This window comes from Squalius cephalus (genome assembly GCF_949319135.1).
Source record: "Squalius cephalus genome assembly, chromosome: 22".
NCBI lineage: Eukaryota > Metazoa > Chordata > Actinopteri > Cypriniformes > Leuciscidae > Squalius > Squalius cephalus.
Window position 1 is genome coordinate 1,910,686 of NC_137143.1, and position 21,743 is coordinate 1,932,428.

The window sequence follows — 21,743 nt, forward strand, 5'->3', positions numbered from 1 at the left end:
ATCAGACATCTGGCATTATCAGGACACACAAGTATCCCCCCATTGCATTATTATACATTATACACAACATTATATAGTAGCTTAATGTAGAACTGACACTAAAACTATATATTGATGCATTTTTTGTATTGCGATATATTGTGACACGATAGATTGTTACACCCCTACTCTCTAGAGATGCTGTTACACAACAGAAGACTGCATCCTTCGAAGGACGACTGCATCACAAAGACACGACAAAGACTGTCCCAATCCCGAGGCTCCTTCGAATACGGCCTAAAACTGTTCTCCAGGACAGAACGAGAGGATCCGTCGCAGCCTATCCCAAGATTCATTACGCACCGATGACGACGATATTTTTTTTTTTGAGAAAATGCAGAGTTACAGTTTTGAATGCAAGTATTGTTGGGTGTATATAACAATACAAATGTATGATTTTAAAAACACTGTAAAGCGGTTCAAATGTTGGCATATCTTACCAATATGCGATTGAATAAATGGTTTATGCTAAAAAAAAACAACAACTAAAAACTAATGTTAAGTGTGATTAACAGTAGAAAAATGCGTCGATTTTAGTCGATTGACAGCACTAATTTTAATATACTATAATAATAATAGAATTAATAATAATAATAATATGGGCACATTTTACATTAGATTTAGGGCATGTTTACATGACAAAAATGTACTTAGAACAGAATTGTTTTTATATTCTCTTGTGTTGATTTGATTTCATCATTATCTCCTTCCACCATGTGTTTGTTTTGTGGAGAAAGAATCTGGGAATGCAATGAAAATATGCACACCGACTCGTGACGATAATGTGAGTTTATACACCATTAATAGTTCATCAGTTCTTCTCTTCCTGTACATGACAGTCTTCATGTGTATTTCTATTAGTGGTGACGCAAATGTTGCCGTTTCATGCAAACCCATTATTATTCTATTACTTGCGTCTGCATCATCTCATGTATAATGCTTTATTCATTTTTGATCTATAAAGAGTTCTAGAGCATATTGATGTTCACAGAGACACACAATGCATGTCTAGCAAGACTACATGTGCTGTTTGAGTTCAGTGATGATTTCTCTGTGTTCTGACCCGATGGTGAGTGCTGTAGCGTTACGTACATTAGCATTACCCAAACATTACATAACATGTTCATGTCTTAGTCAAGGGATAGGGATAACTCGCCTAAAAATAATTTACATCAAACCTGTAGGACTCTATTTCTTTAGTTAAACACAAAAGATATTTAGAAAAGTGTCAGGTCACATTAAATGTATTTGTAAACCTTTTTACAATACACCGTTTTAAAGCAGCTTTACAGAAAATCATGATGTTAATGTTTATAATATCTTAAAGCCTTATATTTCACGGAGCCTCTGGCTATCGGTCACTGACACCGCTGATATAAACAATCAAGCAGTTTGTATATCTATATACAGTAAATACTGATTTACTTGAGTGTGCTGTATGCATGCAGATAAAGTAGGATGTACTATATATCCAACTTTATATAGAGAGCTGTGCGACAATATATCTAACAATTGTCTGAAAATTATTATTTTTTTTGTCCATAAAATGAAAGATAGAGTTGTTTTAAATCTCAATGGCTTTAATAACATGGACAAAAACACAGACAATTTTCAAAATACCTCTTTTTGTGTTTAAGGCCGTGACGCACCAAGTCGATGTCAAATAACTAGCGCAACGAAAGTTCACTGCATCTCGGTTAAAAAGCTGCGCTTGACCACACTGAAAGGACATCATGAGACTGTCCACTAAGCCGCATGTTAATTATCAATATCAGCAGGAATCAATAGTCTCGGACCACAGATTTACAAACTGTGAACAAAGCAGCATTGCTTATCATTTTGAATATCAATCACACTGATTAGGTATGCACCAGTGTATTGGCCAATAATCCGTATTGGTCGATAAAAGCAATTATTAAAATGAACCATTTGAAAGCTGAGACTTTGTTTCTTATCAGAAGTAAGAAAGCAATGCATTACAAATAATTTTTGATGTAGGGGAAAACCACAGACCTGGCAACCCTGGCTTTAACCACGGGTGATTCATGGGGTCAAATATTGATTGGTTAAGTAATTCATATAAATATATAAGCAAAACTGTTTGAATGTTCTTTTCACAAAGATGTCCAGTGATTCCTCATCCTGATGTATTTGTTAAAGGAGAAAAGCTGAATGTCGTTCCTGATTTTAAAGGGGTGATGAACTGAGAAATCAAATTTTCCTTGAGCTTTTGACATATAAGAGGTCATCATACAATAAGAATATCCTGTAAGTTTCAGAACTGAAAACTTCCTTGTTAGTCCAATAAAAGCTTTTATTGACACCAGGCACAGCGAACGACAGGTTTTTCAAAGTGGGGATCTCTGACGTCAAAGGGTATCAAGCCCCGTCTCCGCAGAAGAAGATCAACACCTACTTCAACACTGCCTGTTTAGCCCCGCCCACCGATTCACGCATTACATGAAACTCATTATAATATGCAAAACTGTTATCCAATCATAGTAGTGGGTGTTTACTTCCAAGTCTTCAATGCGGCACGCCCATAAAAACCGAGCGTTTCAGGAGCTAGGCTCAAAGCCAGGGTTGAAAATAGCCTATTACTTATTAGGGCTGAACGATACATCGAATTTTCATCGTCATCGCGATATGAACCCACGCGATGAACACATCGCACCAGACAGCCTGACACGATGATTACACGATTTTGACTCCTAAAATCTTGTCGTGTTGTGGACAAGAAACATGTCAGACTACACGTTGCTTTCCGACCAGTCATCGCGTGCCGTCACACGCACACATTCACTCGCACGCACACACACCATAGTGGTTCTCAACTCCAGTCCTCGGGACCCGTTGCTCTGCACATTTTGTATGTCTCTCTTATCTGACACACTCAGTTCAGTTCATGGAGTCTCTCTTAACGAGCTGATGATCTGATTCAGGTGTGTTAAATAAGGGAGACATACAAAATGTGCAGAGCAGAGGGTCCCGAGGACTGGAGTTGAGAACCACTGCCATAGACAGTATATAAACCACACACACACACACACACACACTCTCTCACTCACTCGCTCGCTCGCTCGCTCGCTCGCGCACACACACACACACACACACACACACACACACACACACACACACACACACACACACACACACACACACACACACACACACACACACACACACACACACACACACACACACACTGTCCCTCGCTCACTCACTCACTTGCGCTCACTCACTTACTCGCACACACACACTCAACTGTCCCTCGCTCACTCACTCACTCGCGCTCACTCACACACACTCGCTCACTGGCGCACAAACACACTCACTGTTGCTCGCACTCACTCACTCGCGCACACTCACTCTCGCTCACATACTCAACCCATCGTGGACGAGATGGAAACGATCGAAGATGAAACGATCGAATCTTGCGTCCCGACGCCCGTTGTCGTTTACGAATCCCCACGACACCCTATGTCAACCGGATCGTGCCAAAATCGCGCTAAAATCGTGTAATCTGAACCAGGAAGACTGTAATAAACGTTTGACCTATCACGCAAAGAACCTATTAAAGCACTAAGACATGGGAACAGTATAGCTAATATTCACATTTGAATATTTATCGCAAGTCATATCGTCATCGCAACATTAAACAATGTTATCGCACATCGCAGCTTTTCCTCATATCGTGCAGCCCATTTACTTATTCATTTTGATGTTTTTGAATGTAAAAACCAAGCGAACGTCAGAAGTTGACCTCAGACAACAATATAAAAAAATTAAAAAAGCCAGTTCATGACCCCTTTAAATACTTAGGAGTAATTTTAGATTCTCAGCTGTCATTTCAAAAGCATACTCAAAAGGTAGCCTATTTTATTAAATTTAATTTGCTCAACTTTAGGCATTTAAGACCATATTTAACAACAGAGGCAGAAAAACTTTATGCATTGTATGGTATTTTCTCATATTACACATTGCTTAGGATATAATCGGCCCTGATCATCGGCCGATGGCCAATAGTGAAAATAATTGCTTTTATCAGACGATACCGATTATTGGCTGATACATCAGTGCATCCCTACCAAGTATATATCAAATGTTGGTATCAGGGCATCAGTAGAAGAATGAGCACATCTCTTGAGTTCAGTACCTGAGTTTTCTCCTGGACGATCACACTGGCATTCTGGGCCACTGGATAGGGCTTGAGAGGAGCTTTAGTCGTGGCCAAGATGAAGTCCGTGTGTGCTTGGATGACTTGATCCAGGTATACCCCAGCCGGCTGACTGCTGTAGTACACCGTGATCTCATCCGACGGGACCAGATGACCCTGAGACCACAAGTTTGGACACATTACAGCCTCATATGCAGGAGTACAGTCACCAGTAATGAGTAGGGGTGTCACGATATCCTCACGATTCGATACATATCGCGATATTTTATTGTGATACTCCAAGACATATGATAAAAGGTTTACAAAAAAATGTACTGTTGATTAAAATGCTAAATTTGGTATTTCATTGTGTGTGTAAATGAATAGACTTGGACTTGGTGCTGAAACCCAAAGCACAGGACAATAGAGACACCAGAATAAAAATATTAATGATTCTGAAGCTGAAAATACTGAATTATTTCAGATGAATATGCTTGATCTCTGTCACTGACTAGATACATTTATAATAATGTTAATAATGCAAATAATAATTTACTGGGAACATCAGACATTTGGCATTATCAGGACACACACATATTCCCCCATTGCATTATTATACATTATATTCAACATTATATACAGTAGTTTAATGTAGAACTGACACTAAAACTCTGAAAACTTGAATACACAGAAATTGTATTTTGGGTGATCTATACACAATGCATATCGTCACTATCCACGATATGTACTGTTGCAGTTGTGTATTGCGATATATATAATGACACAATATATTGTTAAACCCCTAGGAATGATGCTCAATATTATACATTACTTAGTTAAACATTTTTCTGAAAGATCAGCACCTCCTTTCAGTGAACATTAATTACTCTCGAGTTTCTCAGTGATGACGAAAAGCTCATTTAATCTGCCTTCATTTCAAAGACGTGTACTGGGAAATGCCAGCAAGTGCTAATCATTTTCCCAAAGCAGACGCTACGAGAAAACAAATGGGCTTGTTGTGGAAAATATGGCCTTGGGCATTCGGTACCTTTGAACAACGAGAAAAAAAAAAACACCACAATAGCTTCTGCTTTTCCATGAACCCTCCCTGGTTACCAACTCTCATCTCAGCAAACGCTGAAAAATTAATTCCCTCCCATGGAAAATTCCCTCCGATTTTTTTTCAGACTTTCAATAAGAGAGGAATTCGGTCCTGGCGGGCGTCCACGAGCCCTTCCCCCTCACATGGAAAAAACGCTTGTTTATTAAGAAAAAAAGGAGGACGGGGGGGGGGGGGGGGGGTGAAGAAAGGAAATCTGTCTTACTTTACTGATTTCCACACAACTTCAAAGCACTGTTTGTCTTTAAGCTTTATTAAGACCGAACAATTGCTCAACGCATGCAGAACTCTGGGGTGGAAAGATTGTCCAAATAGCATCTCTCATGAGTCTGGGAAAAACAAGCGAGCTTGACCCCGAGAGAGAGAGAGAGAGAGAGAGAGAGAGAGAGAGAGAGGGAGAGAGAGAGTGAGAGTGAGAGTGAGAGAGAGAGAGAGAGAGAGAGAGAGAAGAGAGAGAGAGAGGGAGAGAGAGAGAGAGAGAGGAGAGAAAGAAGAGAGAGAGAGAGAGAGAGAGAGAGAGAGAGAGAGAGAGAGAGAGAGAGAGAGAGAGAGAAACACATGACGGGAGGAGACGTCAGAGGTGTGGAAACACACAACAGAAATAAGACTTCAACCTTCACCAAAATATCTACTGACTTAACGCTCCTCTGGAGGAAACCAGTGAGAACAGAGCTGCAAAAATCAACACATGGGTTTTAAAATTAGTCCCACCAAAAACACAAACCATTGGTTGAGTCAAGGTCCTTGGACACTTTCGTATGCGTTTTTTCGCATTCGTCATCCTAAAGATTGGCCACAGAAACCCTGGACATTGAATCCGATGCGTATTAGTTTATCTGTTATTAACAATACAAAATGGAGTTTCCAAGCAGTGAGGATGATTTTGTTGTCCTCTCTCTTCTTAAAAAGAGAAAGAAGAGGAAATATTGGGTCCATCCAATCCTGAGATTGCGTAGAGAGGAAGGAGAATTTACTTCAGGATATCAGAGGCTCAGTTTGATACTGGAGCCACATATTAAAAAGAAGACCACCAATTTCCATGAACCTGTTGATCCTGAACAGTTCTGGGTTTTGGCGTTCGCTCGTACAGTGGCTCTGAACTGTCAAAACACTTCTCAAAATGCTTAAAACAGAAAATTTAATCAGATCCGCATTTTTTTTATGACGGACGAAAGTTTCGGAGACAGTGTGTAAACATGATTGACACAACGTGAGGTTATCATTTTTTTTAATGTGCGAAAATTTCGGACGAGAATTTCTAGTCAGGCTGCTCAAATCTTTGGCCCAGATTACAGCTGGTGTTAGGAAGCATTTTGGTCGATCGCATCACAAGAGTCGACGCTAAACAGATGTAAACGGGGTCTAAAATGTTTTGAGCTCGTCCACTTCCAGAGGTCGTCGAAAACGCATTCGACCAGATGCTTTCCTAGTATAAATGCTCATGTGATCGAATGTGACTGAACAGCCACAAAAGACTGTCTTCTCTCCATCTACTGACCGAATGCCTAAACATTATGGGAAGCGCACTAGCCTTTTGTTGGCTATAAGTTTGGTTGTAACACTAACAGCGTGTCAGAGTAGAAGCGAAAGCTGATGCTCTCCGTGTGTTTTTCCGCCATCTTCCGTTAGTCAGGAGCAGTCAGTCTTACTTTACGGTATCAAATTAGGCCAATCTACATTTTTGGTGAAACTGATATAAAAAGAAAATTAATAAGAAAAAGCTATGAATAGTCTTAAAGGGATACTTCAGCAATTAGCATTAAGCTTTGTATCAGTAGAAAACCTGTAGTATTTTCTAATTACCGTTCTTCTAGATTTATGTATTTTTTGTCTGGAAAAATTCCTCCGATGACGCAAAAATCATCATTTTGCGTCATCGGAGGATTTTTTGGCCAGAGGCGAGAGACTCCAGCCAGTAGGAGGCGCTGTCCCGCATGTGTTCTCAACCCGCTCATAGAGGGTGGGATCTCACTCACAGAATGTACACATAGTGTCACCCGTCTTTCTTTGGAAGCTAAGCTAGCAGGCTCTTGCTCTGTGGAGAAAGCTGAGTAGTAGGGGTTACCATCCTCTTTTTCCCGGACATGTCCGGCCGTCCAGATCGTCCAAAATGTCCGGGATTCGGCTTTTGCTTTCTGCAGTCGCCATTCATTGTTTACATGCACACCTTTTGTTTCAATCTAACTGAATTCATTCCGATTGGTGAATCTGAATGTAGTGTTTACATGAACGCTAAACAAGTGATCGGTTGATGTGCGTTTTAACATTGCTAAGAAAATTCCCGCTCCTCCGTGAGAGATACGAGACCGGTGCGTCTCACAGGAGTCGCTCATCAGTAATCACGCCACCGGCCTCGCGCCGTTCTCCCGCGGCCGTCAGCCTCGTCCTGCTCGCCACAGTGAACATGATGCCGTTCTCCCGCGGCCCTCAGCCTCGTCCTGCTCGCCACAGTGAACATGATGCCGTTCTCCCGCGGCCCTCAGCCTCGTCCTGCTCGCCACAGTGAACATGATGCCGTTCTCCCGCGCCCCTCAGCCTCGTCCTGCTCGCCACAGTGAACATGATGACGTTCTCCCGCGGCCCTCAGCCTCGTCCTGCTCGCCACAGTAAACATGACGCCGTTCTCCCGCGGCCCTCAGTCTCGTCCTGCTCGCCACAGTGAACATGATGACGTTCTCCCGCGGCCCTCAGCCTCGTCCTGCTCGCCACAGTGAACATGATGACGTTCTCCCGCGGCCCTCAGCCTCGTCCTGCTCGCCACAGTAAACATGATGCCGTTCTCCCGCGGCCCTCAGCCTCGTCCTGCTCGCCACAGTGAACATGATGCCGTTCTCCCGCGGCCCTCAGCCTCGTCCTGCTCGCCACAGTGAACATGATGCCGTTCTCCCGCGGCCCTCAGCCTCGTCCTGCTCGCCACAGTGAACATGATGACGTTCTCCCGCGGCCCTCAGCCTCGTCCTGCTCGCCACAGTGAACATGATGCCGTTCTCCCGCGGCCCTCAGCCTCGTCCTGCTCGCCACAGTAAACATGATGCCGTTCTCCCGCGGCCCTCAGCCTCGTCCTGCTCGCCACAGTAAACATGATGCCGTTCTCCCGCGGCCCTCAGCCTCGTCCTGCTCGCCACAGTGAACATGATGACGTTCTCCCGCGGCCCTCAGCCTCGTCCTGCTCGCCACAGTGAACATGATGCCGTTCTCCCGCGCCCCTCAGCCTCGTCCTGCTCGCCACAGTGAACATGATGACGTTCTCCCGCGGCCCTCAGCCTCGTCCTGCTCGCCACAGTGAACATGATGCCGTTCTCCCGCGGCCCTCAGCCTCGTCCTGCTCGCCACAGTAAACATGACGCCGTTCTCCCGCGGCCCTCAGTCTCGTCCTGCTCGCCACAGTGAACATGATGACGTTCTCCCGCGGCCCTCAGCCTCGTCCTGCTCGCCACAGTGAACATGATGCCGTTCTCCCGCGGCCCTCAGCCTCGTCCTGCTCGCCACAGTGAACATGATGACGTTCTCCCGCGGCCCTCAGCCTCGTCCTGCTCGCCACAGTGAACATGATGCCGTTCTCCCGCGGCCCTCAGCCTCGTCCTGCTCGCCACAGTGAACATGATGCCGTTCTCCCGCGGCCCTCAGCCTCGTCCTGCTCGCCACAGTGAACATGATGACGTTCTCCCGCGGCCCTCAGCCTCGTCCTGCTCGCCACAGTGAACATGATGCCGTTCTCCCGCGCCCCTCAGCCTCGTCCTGCTCGCCACAGTGAACATGATGACGTTCTCCCGCGGCCCTCAGCCTCGTCCTGCTCGCCACAGTGAACATGATGACGTTCTCCCGCGGCCCTCAGTCTCGTCCTGCTCGCCACAGTGAACATGATGCCGTTCTCCCGCGGCCCTCAGCCTCGTCCTGCTCGCCACAGTGAACATGATGACGTTCTCCCGCGGCCCTCAGCCTCGTCCTGCTCGCCACAGTGAACATGATGCCGTTCTCCCGCGGCCCTCAGCCTCGTCCTGCTCGCCACAGTGAACATGATGACGTTCTCCCGCGGCCCTCAGCCTCGTCCTGCTCGCCACAGTGAACATGATGACGTTCTCCCGCGGCCCTCAGCCTCGTCCTGCTCGCCACAGTGAACATGATGACGTTCTCCCGCGGCCCTCAGCCTCGTCCTGCTCGCCACAGTGAACATGATGACGTTCTCCCGCGGCCCTCAGCCTCGTCCTGCTCGCCACAGTGAACATGATGACGTTCTCCCGCGGCCCTCAGCCTCGTCCTGCTCGCCACAGTGAACATGATGACGTTCTCCCGCGGCCCTCAGCCTCGTCCTGCTCGCCACAGTGAACATGATGACGTTCTCCCGCGGCCCTCAGTCTCGTCCTGCTCGCCACAGTGAACATGATGACGTTCTCCCGCGGCCCTCAGCCTCGTCCTGCTCGCCACAGTGAACATGATGACGTTCTCCCGCGGCCCTCAGCCTCGTCCTGCTCGCCACAGTGAACATGATGCCGTTCTCCCGCGGCCCTCAGCCTCGTCCTGCTCGCCACAGTGAACATGATGACGTTCTCCCGCGGCCCTCAGCCTCGTCCTGCTCGCCACAGTGAACATGATGACGTTCTCCCGCGGCCCTCAGCCTCGTCCTGCTCGCCACAGTGAACATGATGACGTTCTCCCGCGGCCCTCAGCCTCGTCCTGCTCGCCACAGTGAACATGATGACGTTCTCCCGCGGCCCTCAGCCTCGTCCTGCTCGCCACAGTGAACATGATGCCGTTCTCCCGCGCCCCTCAGCCTCGTCCTGCTCGCCACAGTGAACATGATGCCGTTCTCCCGCGGCCCTCAGCCTCGTCCTGCTCGCCACAGTGAACATGATGACGTTCTCCCGCGGCCCTCAGTCTCGTCCTGCTCGCCACAGTGAACATGATGCCGTTCTCCCGCGGCCCTCAGCCTCGTCCTGCTCGCCACAGTGAACATGATGGCGTTCTCCCGCGGCCCTCAGTCTCGTCCTGCTCGCCACAGTGAACATGATGACGTTCTCCCGCGGCCCTCAGCCTCGTCCTGCTCGCCACAGTGAACATGATGCCGTTCTCCCGCGGCCCTCAGCCTCGTCCTGCTCGCCAGAGTGAACATGATGCCGTTCTCCCGCGGCCCTCAGCCTCGTCCTGCTCGCCACAGTGAACATGATGCCGTTCTCCCGCGGCCCTCAGCCTCGTCCTGCTCGCCACAGTTAACATGATGCCGTTCTCCCGCGGCCCTCAGCCTCGTCCTGCTCGCCAGAGTGAACATGATGACGTTCTCCCGCGGCCCTCAGCCTCATCCTGCTCGCCACAGTGAACATGATGCCGTTCTCCCGCGGCCCTCAGCCTCGTCCTGCTCGCCACAGTGAACATGATGACGTTCTCCCGCGGCCCTCAGCCTCGTCCTGCTCGCCACAGTTAACATGATGCCGTTCTCCCGCGGCCCTCAGCCTCGTCCTGCTCGCCACAGTGAACATGATGACGTTCTCCCGCGGCCCTCAGTCTCGTCCTGCTCGCCACAGTGAACATGATGACGTTCTCCCGCGGCCCTCAGCCTCGTCCTGCTCGCCACAGTGAACATGATGACGATGATGCCATTCTCCCGCGGCCCTCAGCCTCGTCCTGCTCGCCACAGTGAACATGATGACGTTCTCCCGCGGCCCTCAGCCTCGTCCTGCTCGCCACAGTGAACATGACGCCGTTCTCCCGCGGCCCTCAGCCTCGTCCTGCTCGCCACAGTGAACATGACGCCGTTCTCCCGCGGCCCTCGGCCTCGTCCTGCTCGCCACAATGAACATGATGCCGTTCTCCCGCGGCCCTCAGCCTCGTCCTGCTCGCCACAGTTAACATGATGCCGTTCTCCCGCGGCCCTCAGCCTCGTCCTGCTCGCCACAGTGAACATGATGCCGTTCTCCCGCGGCCCTCAGCCTCGTCCTGCTCGCCACAGTGAACATGATGACGTTCTCCCGCGGCCCTCAGCCTCGTCCTGCTCGCCACAGTGAACATGACGCCGTTCTCCCGCGGCCCTCAGTCTCGTCCTGCTCGCCACAGTGAACATGATGACGTTCTCCCGCGGCCCTCAGTCTCGTCCTGCTCGCCACAGTGAACATGACGACGTTCTCCCGCGGCCCTCAGCCTCGTCCTGCTCGCCACAGTGAACATGATGACGTTCTCCCGCGGCCCTCAGCCTCGTCCTGCTCGCCACAGTGAACATGATGCCGTTCTCCCGCGGCCCTCAGTCTCGTCCTGCTCGCCACAGTGAACATGATGTCGTTCTCCCGCGGCCCTCAGCCTCGTCCTGCTCGCCACAGTGAACATGATGACGTTCTCCCGCGGCCCTCAGCCTCGTCCTGCTCGCCACAGTGAACATGATGACGTTCTCCCGCGGCCCTCAGCCTCGTCCTGCTCGCCACAGTGAACATGATGCCGTTCTCCCGCGGCCCTCAGCCTCGTCCTGCTCGCCACAGTGAACATGATGCCGTTCTCCCGCGGCCCTCAGCCTCGTCCTGCTCGCCACAGTGAACATGATGACGTTCTCCCGCGGCCCTCAGCCTCGTCCTGCTCGCCACAGTGAACATGATGCCGTTCTCCCGCGGCCCTCAGCCTCGTCCTGCTCGCCACAGTGAACATGATGACGTTCTCCCGCGGCCCTCAGCCTCGTCCTGCTCGCCACAGTGAACATGATGACGTTCTCCCGCGGCCCTCAGCCTCGTCCTGCTCGCCACAGTGAACATGATGCCGTTCTCCCGCGGCCCTCAGCCTCGTCCTGCTCGCCACAGTGAACATGATGCCGTTCTCCCGCGGCCCTCAGCCTCGTCCTGCTCGCCACAGTGAACATGATGACGTTCTCCCGCGGCCCTCAGCCTCGTCCTGCTCGCCACAGTGAACATGATGACGTTCTCCCGCGGCCCTCAGCCTCGTCCTGCTCGCCACAGTGAACATGATGCCGTTCTCCCGCGGCCCTCAGCCTCGTCCTGCTCGCCACAGTGAACATGATGACGTTCTCCCGCGGCCCTCAGCCTCGTCCTGCTCGCCACAGTGAACATGATGCCGTTCTCCCGCGGCCCTCAGCCTCGTCCTGCTCGCCACAGTGAACATGATGCCGTTCTCCCGCGGCCCTCAGCCTCGTCCTGCTCGCCACAGTGAACATGATGACGTTCTCCCGCGGCCCTCAGCCTCGTCCTGCTCGCCACAGTGAACATGATGACGTTCTCCCGCGGCCCTCAGCCTCGTCCTGCTCGCCACAGTGAACATGATGCCGTTCTCCCGCGGCCCTCAGCCTCGTCCTGCTCGCCACAGTGAACATGATGCCGTTCTCCCGCGGCCCTCAGTCTCGTCCTGCTCGCCACAGTGAACATGATGCCGTTCTCCCGCGGCCCTCAGCCTCGTCCTGCTCGCCACAGTGAACATGATGACGTTCTCCCGCGGCCCTCAGCCTCGTCCTGCTCGCCACAGTGAACATGATGCCGTTCTCCCGCGGCCCTCAGCCTCGTCCTGCTCGCCACAGTGAACATGATGACGTTCTCCCGCGGCCCTCAGCCTCGTCCTGCTCGCCACAGTGAACATGATGACGTTCTCCCGCGGCCCTCAGCCTCGTCCTGCTCGCCACAGTGAACATGATGCCGTTCTCCCGCGGCCCTCGGCCTCGTCCTGCTCGCCACAGTGAACATGATGACGTTCTCCCGCGGCCCTCGGCCTCGTCCTGCTCGCCACAGTGAACATGATGACGTTCTCCCGCGGCCCTCGGCCTCGTCCTGCTCGCCACAGTGAACATGATGCCGTTCTCCCGCGGCCCTCAGCCTCGTCCTGCTCGCCACAGTGAACATGATGACGTTCTCCCGCGGCCCTCAGCCTCGTCCTGCTCGCCACAGTGAACATGATGCCGTTCTCCCGCGCCCCTCAGCCTCGTCCTGCTCGCCACAGTTAACATGATGCCGTTCTCCCGCGGCCCTCAGTCTCGTCCTGCTCGCCACAGTGAACATGATGACGTTCTCCCGTGGCCCTCAGCCTCGTCCTGCTCGCCACAGTGAACATGATGCCGTTCTCCCGCGGCCCTCAGCCTCGTCCTGCTCGCCACAGTGAACATGATGACGTTCTCCCGTGGCCCTCAGCCTCGTCCTGCTCGCCACAGTGAACATGATGACGTTCTCCCGCGGCCCTCAGCCTCGTCCTGCTCGCCACAGTGAACATGATGCCGTTCTCCCGCGGCCCTCAGCCTCGTCCTGCTCGCCACAGTGAACATGATGACGATGATGACGTTCTCCCGCGGCCCTCAGCCTCGTCCTGCTCGCCACAGTGAACATGATGATGACGATGATGACGTTCTCCCGCGGCCCTCAGTCTCGTCCTGCTCGCCACAGTGAACATGATGACGATGATGACGTTCTCCCGCGGCCCTCAGCCTCGTCCTGCTCGCCACAGTGAACATGATGACGATGATGACGTTCTCCCGCGGCCCTCAGCCTCGTCCTGCTCGCCACAGTGAACATGATGCCGTTCTCCCGCGGCCCTCAGCCTCGTCCTGCTCGCCACAGTGAACATGATGACGTTCTCCCGCTCCCCTCAGCCTCGTCCTGCTCGCCACAGTGAACATGATGACGTTCTCCCGCGGCCCTCAGCCTCGTCCTGCTCGCCACAGTGAACATGATGCCGTTCTCCCGCGGCCCTCAGCCTCGTCCTGCTCGCCACAGTGAATATGATGCCGTTCTCCCGCTCCCCTCAGCCTCGTCCTGCTCGCCACAGTGAACATGATGACGTTCTCCCGCGGCCCTCAGCCTCGTCCTGCTCACCACAGTGAACATGATGCCGTTCTCCCGCGGCCCTCAGCCTCGTCCTGCTCGCCACAGTGAACATGATGCCGTTCTCCCGCGGCCCTCAGCCTCGTCCTGCTCGCCACAGTGAATATGACGACGTTCTCCCGCGGCCCTCAGCCTCGTCCTGCTCGCCACAGTGAACATGATGCCGTTCTCCCGCGGCCCTCAGCCTCGTCCTGCTCGCCACAGTGAACATGATGACGTTCTCCCACGGCCCTCAGCCTCGTCCTGCTCGCCACAGTGAACATGATGCCGTTCTCCCGCGGCCCTCAGCCTCGTCCTGCTCGCCACAGTTAACATGATGACGTTCTCCCGCGGCCCTCAGCCTCGTCCTGCTCGCCACAGTGAACATGATGCCGTTCTCCCGCGGCCCTCAGCCTCGTCCTGCTCGCCACAGTTAACATGATGACGTTCTCCCACGGCCCTCAGCCTCGTCCTGCTCGCCACAGTGAACATGATGCCGTTCTCCCGCGGCCCTCAGCCTCGTCCTGCTCGCCACAGTGAACATGATGCCGTTCTCCCGCGGCCCTCAGCCTCGTCCTGCTCGCCACAGTGAACATGATGCCGTTCTCCCGCGGCCCTCAGCCTCGTCCTGCTCGCCACAGTGAACATGATGACGTTCTCCCGCGGCCCTCAGCCTCGTCCTGCTCGCCACAGTGAATATGATGCCGTTCTCCCGCTCCCCTCAGCCTCGTCCTGCTCGCCACAGTGAATATGATGCCGTTCTCCCGCGGCCCTCAGCCTCGTCCTGCTCGCCACAGTGAACATGATGACGTTCTCCCGCGGCCCTCAGCCTCGTCCTGCTCGCCACAGTGAACATGATGACGTTCTCCCCCGGCCCTCAGCCTCGTCCTGCTCGCCACAGTGAACATGATGACGTTCTCCCGCGGCCCTCAGCCTCGTCCTGCTCGCCACAGTGAACATGATGACGTTCTCCCGCTCCCCTCAGCCTCGTCCTGCTCGCCACAGTGAATATGATGCCGTTCTCCCGCTCCCCTCAGCCTCGTCCTGCTCGCCACAGTGAACATGATGACGTTCTCCCGCGGCCCTCAGCCTCGTCCTGCTCGCCACAGTGAACATGACGACGTTCTCCCGCGGCCCTCAGCCTCGTCCTGCTCGCCACAGTGAACATGATGCCGTTCTCCCGCGGCCCTCAGCCTCGTCCTGCTCGCCACAGTGAACATGATGACGTTCTCCCGCGGCCCTCAGTCTCGTCCTGCTCGCCACAGTGAATATGATGCCGTTCTCCCGCTCCCCTCAGCCTCGTCCTGCTCGCCACAGTGAACATGATGACGTTCTCCCGCGGCCCTCAGCCTCGTCCTGCTCGCCACAGTGAACATGACGACGTTCTCCCGCGGCCCTCAGCCTCGTCCTGCTCGCCACAGTGAACATGATGACGTTCTCCCGCGGCCCTCAGCCTCGTCCTGCTCGCCACAGTGAACATGATGCCGTTCTCCCGCGGCCCTCAGCCTCGTCCTGCTCGCCACAGTGAACATGATGCCGTTCTCCCGCGCCCCTCAGCCTCGTCCTGCTCGCCACAGTGAACATGATGCCGTTCTCCCGCGCCCCTCAGCCTCGTCCTGCTCGCCACAGTTAACATGATGCCGTTCTCCCGCGGCCCTCAGCCTCGTCCTGCTCGCCACAGTGAACATGATGACGTTCTCCCGCGGCCCTCAGCCTCGTCCTGCTGCTCGCCACAGTTAACATGATGCCGTTCTCCCGCGGCCCTCAGCCTCGTCCTGCTCGCCACAGTGAACATGATGCCGTTCTCCCGCGCCCCTCAGCCTCGTCCTGCTCGCCACAGTTAACATGATGCCGTTCTCCCGCGGCCCTCAGCCTCGTCCTGCTCGCCACAGTGAACATGATGACGTTCTCCCGCGGCCCTCAGCCTCGTCCTGCTCGCCACAGTTAACATGATGCCGTTCTCCCGCGGCCCTCGGCCTCGTCCTGCTCGCCACAGTGAACATGATGACGTTCTCCCGCGGCCCTCAGCCTCGTCCTGCTCGCCACAGTGAACATGACGACGTTCTCCCGCGGCCCTCGGCCTCGTCCTGCTCGCCACAGTGAACATGATGCCGTTCTCCCGCGGCCCTCAGCCTCGTCCTGCTCGCCACAGTGAACATGATGCCGTTCTCCCGCGGCCCTCAGCCTCGTCCTGCTCGCCACAGTGAACATGATGACGTTCTCCCGCGGCCCTCGGCCTCGTCCTGCTCGCCACAGTGAACATGATGCCGTTCTCCCGCGGCCCTCAGCCTCGTCCTGCTCGCCACAGTGAACATGATGCCGTTCTCCCGCGGCCCTCAGCCTCGTCCTGCTCGCCACAGTGAACATGACGACGTTCTCCCGCGGCCCTCGGCCTCGTCCTGCTCGCCACAGTGAACATGATGCCGTTCTCCCGTGGCCCTCAGCCTCGTCCTGCTCGCCACAGTGAACATGATGCCGTTCTCCCGTGGCCCTCAGCCTCGTCCTGCTCGCCACAGTGAACATGATGCCGTTCTCCCGCGGCCCTCAGCCTCGTCCTGCTCGCCACAGTGAACATGATGCCGTTCTCCCGCGGCCCTCAGCCTCGTCCTGCTCGCCACAGTGAACATGACGACGTTCTCCCGCGGCCCTCGGCCTCGTCCTGCTCGCCACAGTGAACATGATGCCGTTCTCCCGTGGCCCTCAGCCTCGTCCTGCTCGCCACAGTGAACATGATGAATGGCGACTGTAGAACGCAAAAGCCGAATCCCGGACATTTTGGCCGATCTCGAAATTCCGGGCAAACTCGTCACGGAGACTCACTAGTAGCCTAGCTTTGTTGTTTAACTGCTCTCTAACCGGTAGGTGTGGCTTTGGGAGTGGCCTCCTAGGGTAGTAAAGGAAGTGCATTCTGGGAGTTGTTGTCTTTCATCCACATGAGCCAAAAATACATTTTCTGGCTTTTCTCAGTCTAGAAGGCTCCAAATTCAAAAATAATTTCACATTTCTTCTACATAAATGACCATTTTAAATACACATTCATCTTTCCAGAGGTGAAGTATCCCTTTAAATAAAAAAAATTATGTCTAACTTGTAAGACTAGTTATGAAACTGGCCCATGTGTCCTCACCTTCATGCGTAGACTCGCTCTATAAACACAATAATAGTTTTTTAAAACTGGGTACAATGAGAGGACTATTCTACTCAGCCTTCAACCATCGAACACTAAAAGGACATCTAAAGGTGTAAAAGCATCAACGAGGTACTTTCAACATGAATAACCCCAAAAGAGTGATTCTTTACACAGAAATAACGGACGGGTTAAATATCACTTTTGTAATTATCTAAAATACGTTGCTTTCATCAAAAATGTTCATTAACTTCAGCATTGTGTGATAGCAAACTATTTTGAAAGTGATTTCCTTCATTTTGAAAGATTGTATTTGTGAAAGAGACGTGAGGATTTGAGGAGGAAAACGAGAGATTCTTCGTGCATCCCAGTGAATTATTAATGGGATATTCCGTAAATTAAATCGGGAGAACAGAACACAAATGTGAAGTTTATGTATATTGTAAAGGAAAAAATTAAATAATGATGAGGAAAAGAATCCAGCGACTGAAAAGAGCTCTTGCCATAGTAGATATTTTTGTTATAATGTCACGTTAAAATACCAAGTGTTACGTTATTCTCATGACGTCTGAAAATAAAACATGAAGGGAAACTGACAGATAAGCTTTATTAATAGGGCAACCTTATGATTTGAAAAGATTAGTTTCAGTCTTTTTGAATGGAAGTTCCCCAAACCCATAATTCAGAGATGCTTGACCTCAGGTCCTCACCTTCTTGCGCAGCTTCTGGATGCGGTTGATGACCTCACGGGCCACTCCTTCGTCCACCATGGACTGATCCGGCGTGACGTTGAGCAGAACCAGCACCTGTGAAGACAAACGTCTGACCACTTCAGGACAGGAGCGAGTCGACTGAGATGAGCGAGGACAGATTGTACTGTAAGATGATCAAGTCTGACAGAAAAATATGAGTCTGTTACGCCGCTTCTAAGCTCATTGAAACGGCTGTACGGTATAGAATTATGTATAAGTAGTAGGGGTGTCAAAATGTATTGTTTCTACGATGCATCGCGATGCAGACGAGGACGATTCAGTATCGGTTCAGTAATAGATCATAACCCATTATTATGTACTGACGCTTTTCTGACGTCATTTGTCGCGGTAGCAAACAATGGCAGAGGGAGGCGAGACGCGAGTGCGAGTGATTAAAAATGCTCCAACTACTTTAAAAGCCGACATCTGGGCACATTTCAGCTTTTATGAACGACCTGGTGAGCACGACCTGCAGAAGACACGCGCTGTGTGGGCTCATGTCATGCACAAATAGAATATGCAGGAGGTAATACCACTAGCTTGATAAACCACGTTAGCCGTTTTCACCCCGAGCTGTTAACGCCTGCAGAGTCTGACTGCTTTAGAGATGCGCGGATGAGCTCCAACGTCACCCGAATCCACAGCCAAAAATAAATCATCCACCCGCCCCAATAACTTTCTCTTATTCAAGTATCCGCACCCGATGGTCAAATTACAATTATTCTGTGTTGTGCGTGATTATAAATGGATGATTGTCACCTTCAACAGCGGACTCGGCAACGGCTGATGCGCGCATCTTTTGGTAACATAATACACTGATTAATGAGCGCTGCTTTTAAATGAACATTTCTTTAAAACAAAATTTATTTGACAGATTTTCCTTTTCTTGATGGCATAAACAAGCTTTACTCCCTTGAAAATTAAACTGGAATGTCACTGTTTGAACAGGCGCGCACACACACGCGCGCACACACACATCACTTTTGAAGAAAAATTTAAAATTGAGGATGCAGTGAATCGCGATGCATTGTGATATCGAATTGAACTGAATGGATGACATGATAATCGTAATCGAACCGAACCGTGAGACCAGTGTCGGTTCACACCCCTAATAAGTAGTGCTGGGCGATATGACCAAACATTTATATCACGGTATTTTATACCGGTTTCACGGTATATGATGCTATTTTATTTTATTTTTCAAGCATGACTGGGTGTTAAAGGGATAGTTCACCCAAAAATGAAAGTAATTACTCTCTCATGTTGTTCCAACCCCGTAAGACTTTCGCTCATCTTCGGAACACAAATGAAGATATTTCTGATTAAATCTGAGAGCTGTCTCACTCCTCCATAGGCTTCTCTGTTATTGAAACTTGCCGGCCCAGAAAGTTAGTAAAGACAATGTTTAAAATAGTTCAAGTGACTACAGTGGCTCAACCTTCAGTTTATCAAGCAGCGAGAATAATTTTTGTGCGCAAAAAACAAACAAAAATAAAGACGTTATTCAACTCTTCATGTTCTTCTGTGTTTCTCTGAGTGAGTTCACGTAGTGTAACTGCGCAGCGCTTCTGGGTTATACGTCAGAACGGAGGCTCACTATTGGCCGACGCTGGTCATGTGTGTGATGCGTGTGATGCTGGCCAATAGGGAGCCTCCGTTCTGACGTTTGTGTTCTGAAGATGAACGAAAATCTTACGGGTCTGGAACAACATGAGGGAGAGTAATTACTGACAGAATTTTCATTTTTGGGTGAACTAACGCTTTAATAAAATAAATAGGGAATAATAATATTGTCTTTTATTTAGCTTTATTATTATTATTTTCTGTACATAGGCTGTACTGTAAATTTAAAGAAAATTAAAGCTGCAAGCAGCATTTAGCGGGGTTCAAGCATTTAAGGCCTTTAAGCAGATAAGCATCAAAAGACATTAAGTTTTATTAAAATAGTCCAAGTGGCTCAACCTTAAGTTTATCAAGCAGCGAGAATACTTTTAGTGCGCAAAAAAAACCCCAAAAATAACGACTTTATTCCACTCTTGACTTTTTTCTGTGTTTCTCTGAGTGAGTTCATGTAGTGTAACAGCGCAGCGCTTCTGGGTTGTACGTCAGAACGGAGGCTCACTATTGGCCAGCATCACACGGATCACACACATGACCAGCGTCGGCCAATAGTGTAAAAATATCTTAATGTGTGTCCTGAAGATGAACGAAAGTCTTACGGGGTTGAGGGTGAGTAATTACTGACAGAATTTTCATTTTTGGGTGAGCTAACTGTGCTATATAAAACTGAAAGCAGAGTGAGCACCTGCGCGTCTGAATGGGCCTCGTACTGAGCCGGAGTTCCTGAGGTCTGATCGAAGCTGTACATCAGACGCAGATCTTCCTCACGCAGTTCATGACCGTCCACAACGATAGATCCTGCACAGAGGAACAGACACTGGGGTGTAACAATACATCAGCTCACAATATATCGCAATACAAAAATGCAACAATATGTATCGTGGATTAGGGCTGTCACTTTTGTGAAAAAATGTTCGATTTTTGAGACGTAAGTGTTCATTGAATTGATTGTAAAATCGATTTTCCATGTCTAAAGACGTTTCCATTTTAAACGCCAAATATAGGCAAATCCACGGACGACTAACAGGCATTAGGACGAACGTAAAGAGGGCGCTTGAGACGCACACAAGTCTGCAATATACCTGATGATTTATTGGCGTGAGGTTTCGTGCACAATGACAAACAGGAGTGCAGCATTCTCGAAAAACAATAAGCAGAGTGGACTGCCATAACATCAGTGAAACATCACTGCAGGCTTCAACATGGCTGTGTTTACAGTTACAAATGTCAAACAAATTTCGCCTGCGTAGGCGACTGTAGACCGTAGCCCGAATCTGTATCTGTATGCATGAGACTGTCTGAATACCGGCAGAATTCACATGTTTGTTGTGAAAAGAGACACATTATGCATATTTGCTGTTATGTGTGTGTGTCAGAGCCAGAGCGTTTGCTGTGTGACGCGGGCGTATCGTGACGAGCTGGACACGCTCTGAGAGAAGACCGTTAAAATCGATTCCCTATTTTCGTTTTCGAAACTTGTGTTGGTTGGTCCCAAGCGTGCCGCACAAGCCCTGAAAAGTGAAGCCAAAGCGTCTCGATCGCCCCCCCCCCGGTGGCTGGTCCTAGTATAGGTCATAAGCCCCGCCTCCCCGTGTTATTCAACGGGACTTGAGACCAACTAAACAATTTAATTACACTTCAAATATCTTTTTTCCGAAGGTGGTTTCTGTCATTTACTGTAGTTTTTATCACGTTTATGTAAATTCAAGTGTTTGTTTTTAAAATAAGTTTGTTTTTAGTTAGTTATTTGCTGCTATAAAAACGGTGGTGTGACGTCATGATTGACAGCTGTGATTGACAGGTTCTCTGAGAGAAGTCGTCACTGAAGCACCAACGGACCTTTTTTTCGGGATCTTCGGAGGACTGAGGAGATTGGAGCTTTAAATTTAATATCTAAATTTCTATAATTAATTATTTCACACCGAGAGTGAGGGCGGGGCCTTGGTTTCACGGCTTTACTTCCTGCTCACGACTGCGCAGGTCTGGCCCCGAGATCGCTACTGCGCAGACTCAAGACCCAAGATGTCAGCGCCATATCGGGACACTGGCGGCTTCACTTCTCACCAATGGAAGAGAGCGAAGGGGCGTCCTCCATATTTTTTTACAGTCTATGGTTGGTCCGATCGATTGTGTAATCGATTTTCGAACGTAAAGT

The 21,743-nt window shown here is 50.6% G+C and overlaps 1 protein-coding gene across 2 annotated transcripts in view; it reads right to left on the reverse strand.

Moving 5' to 3' along the window:
* iars1 (isoleucyl-tRNA synthetase 1) overlaps positions 1-21,743 on the reverse strand; it is a 136,950-nt gene that overhangs the window by 29,925 nt on the left and 85,282 nt on the right. For both annotated transcript variants that reach the window (XM_079857204.1, XM_079857205.1), the window contains exons 27-29: positions 20,274-20,386; positions 17,927-18,022; positions 4,196-4,372 (exon numbers count right to left, since the gene is read on the reverse strand). In XM_079857204.1, the coding sequence (XP_079713330.1) occupies positions 4,196-4,372; positions 17,927-18,022; positions 20,274-20,386 (386 nt within the window). The remainder of the gene's footprint in view (positions 1-4,195; positions 4,373-17,926; positions 18,023-20,273; positions 20,387-21,743) is intronic.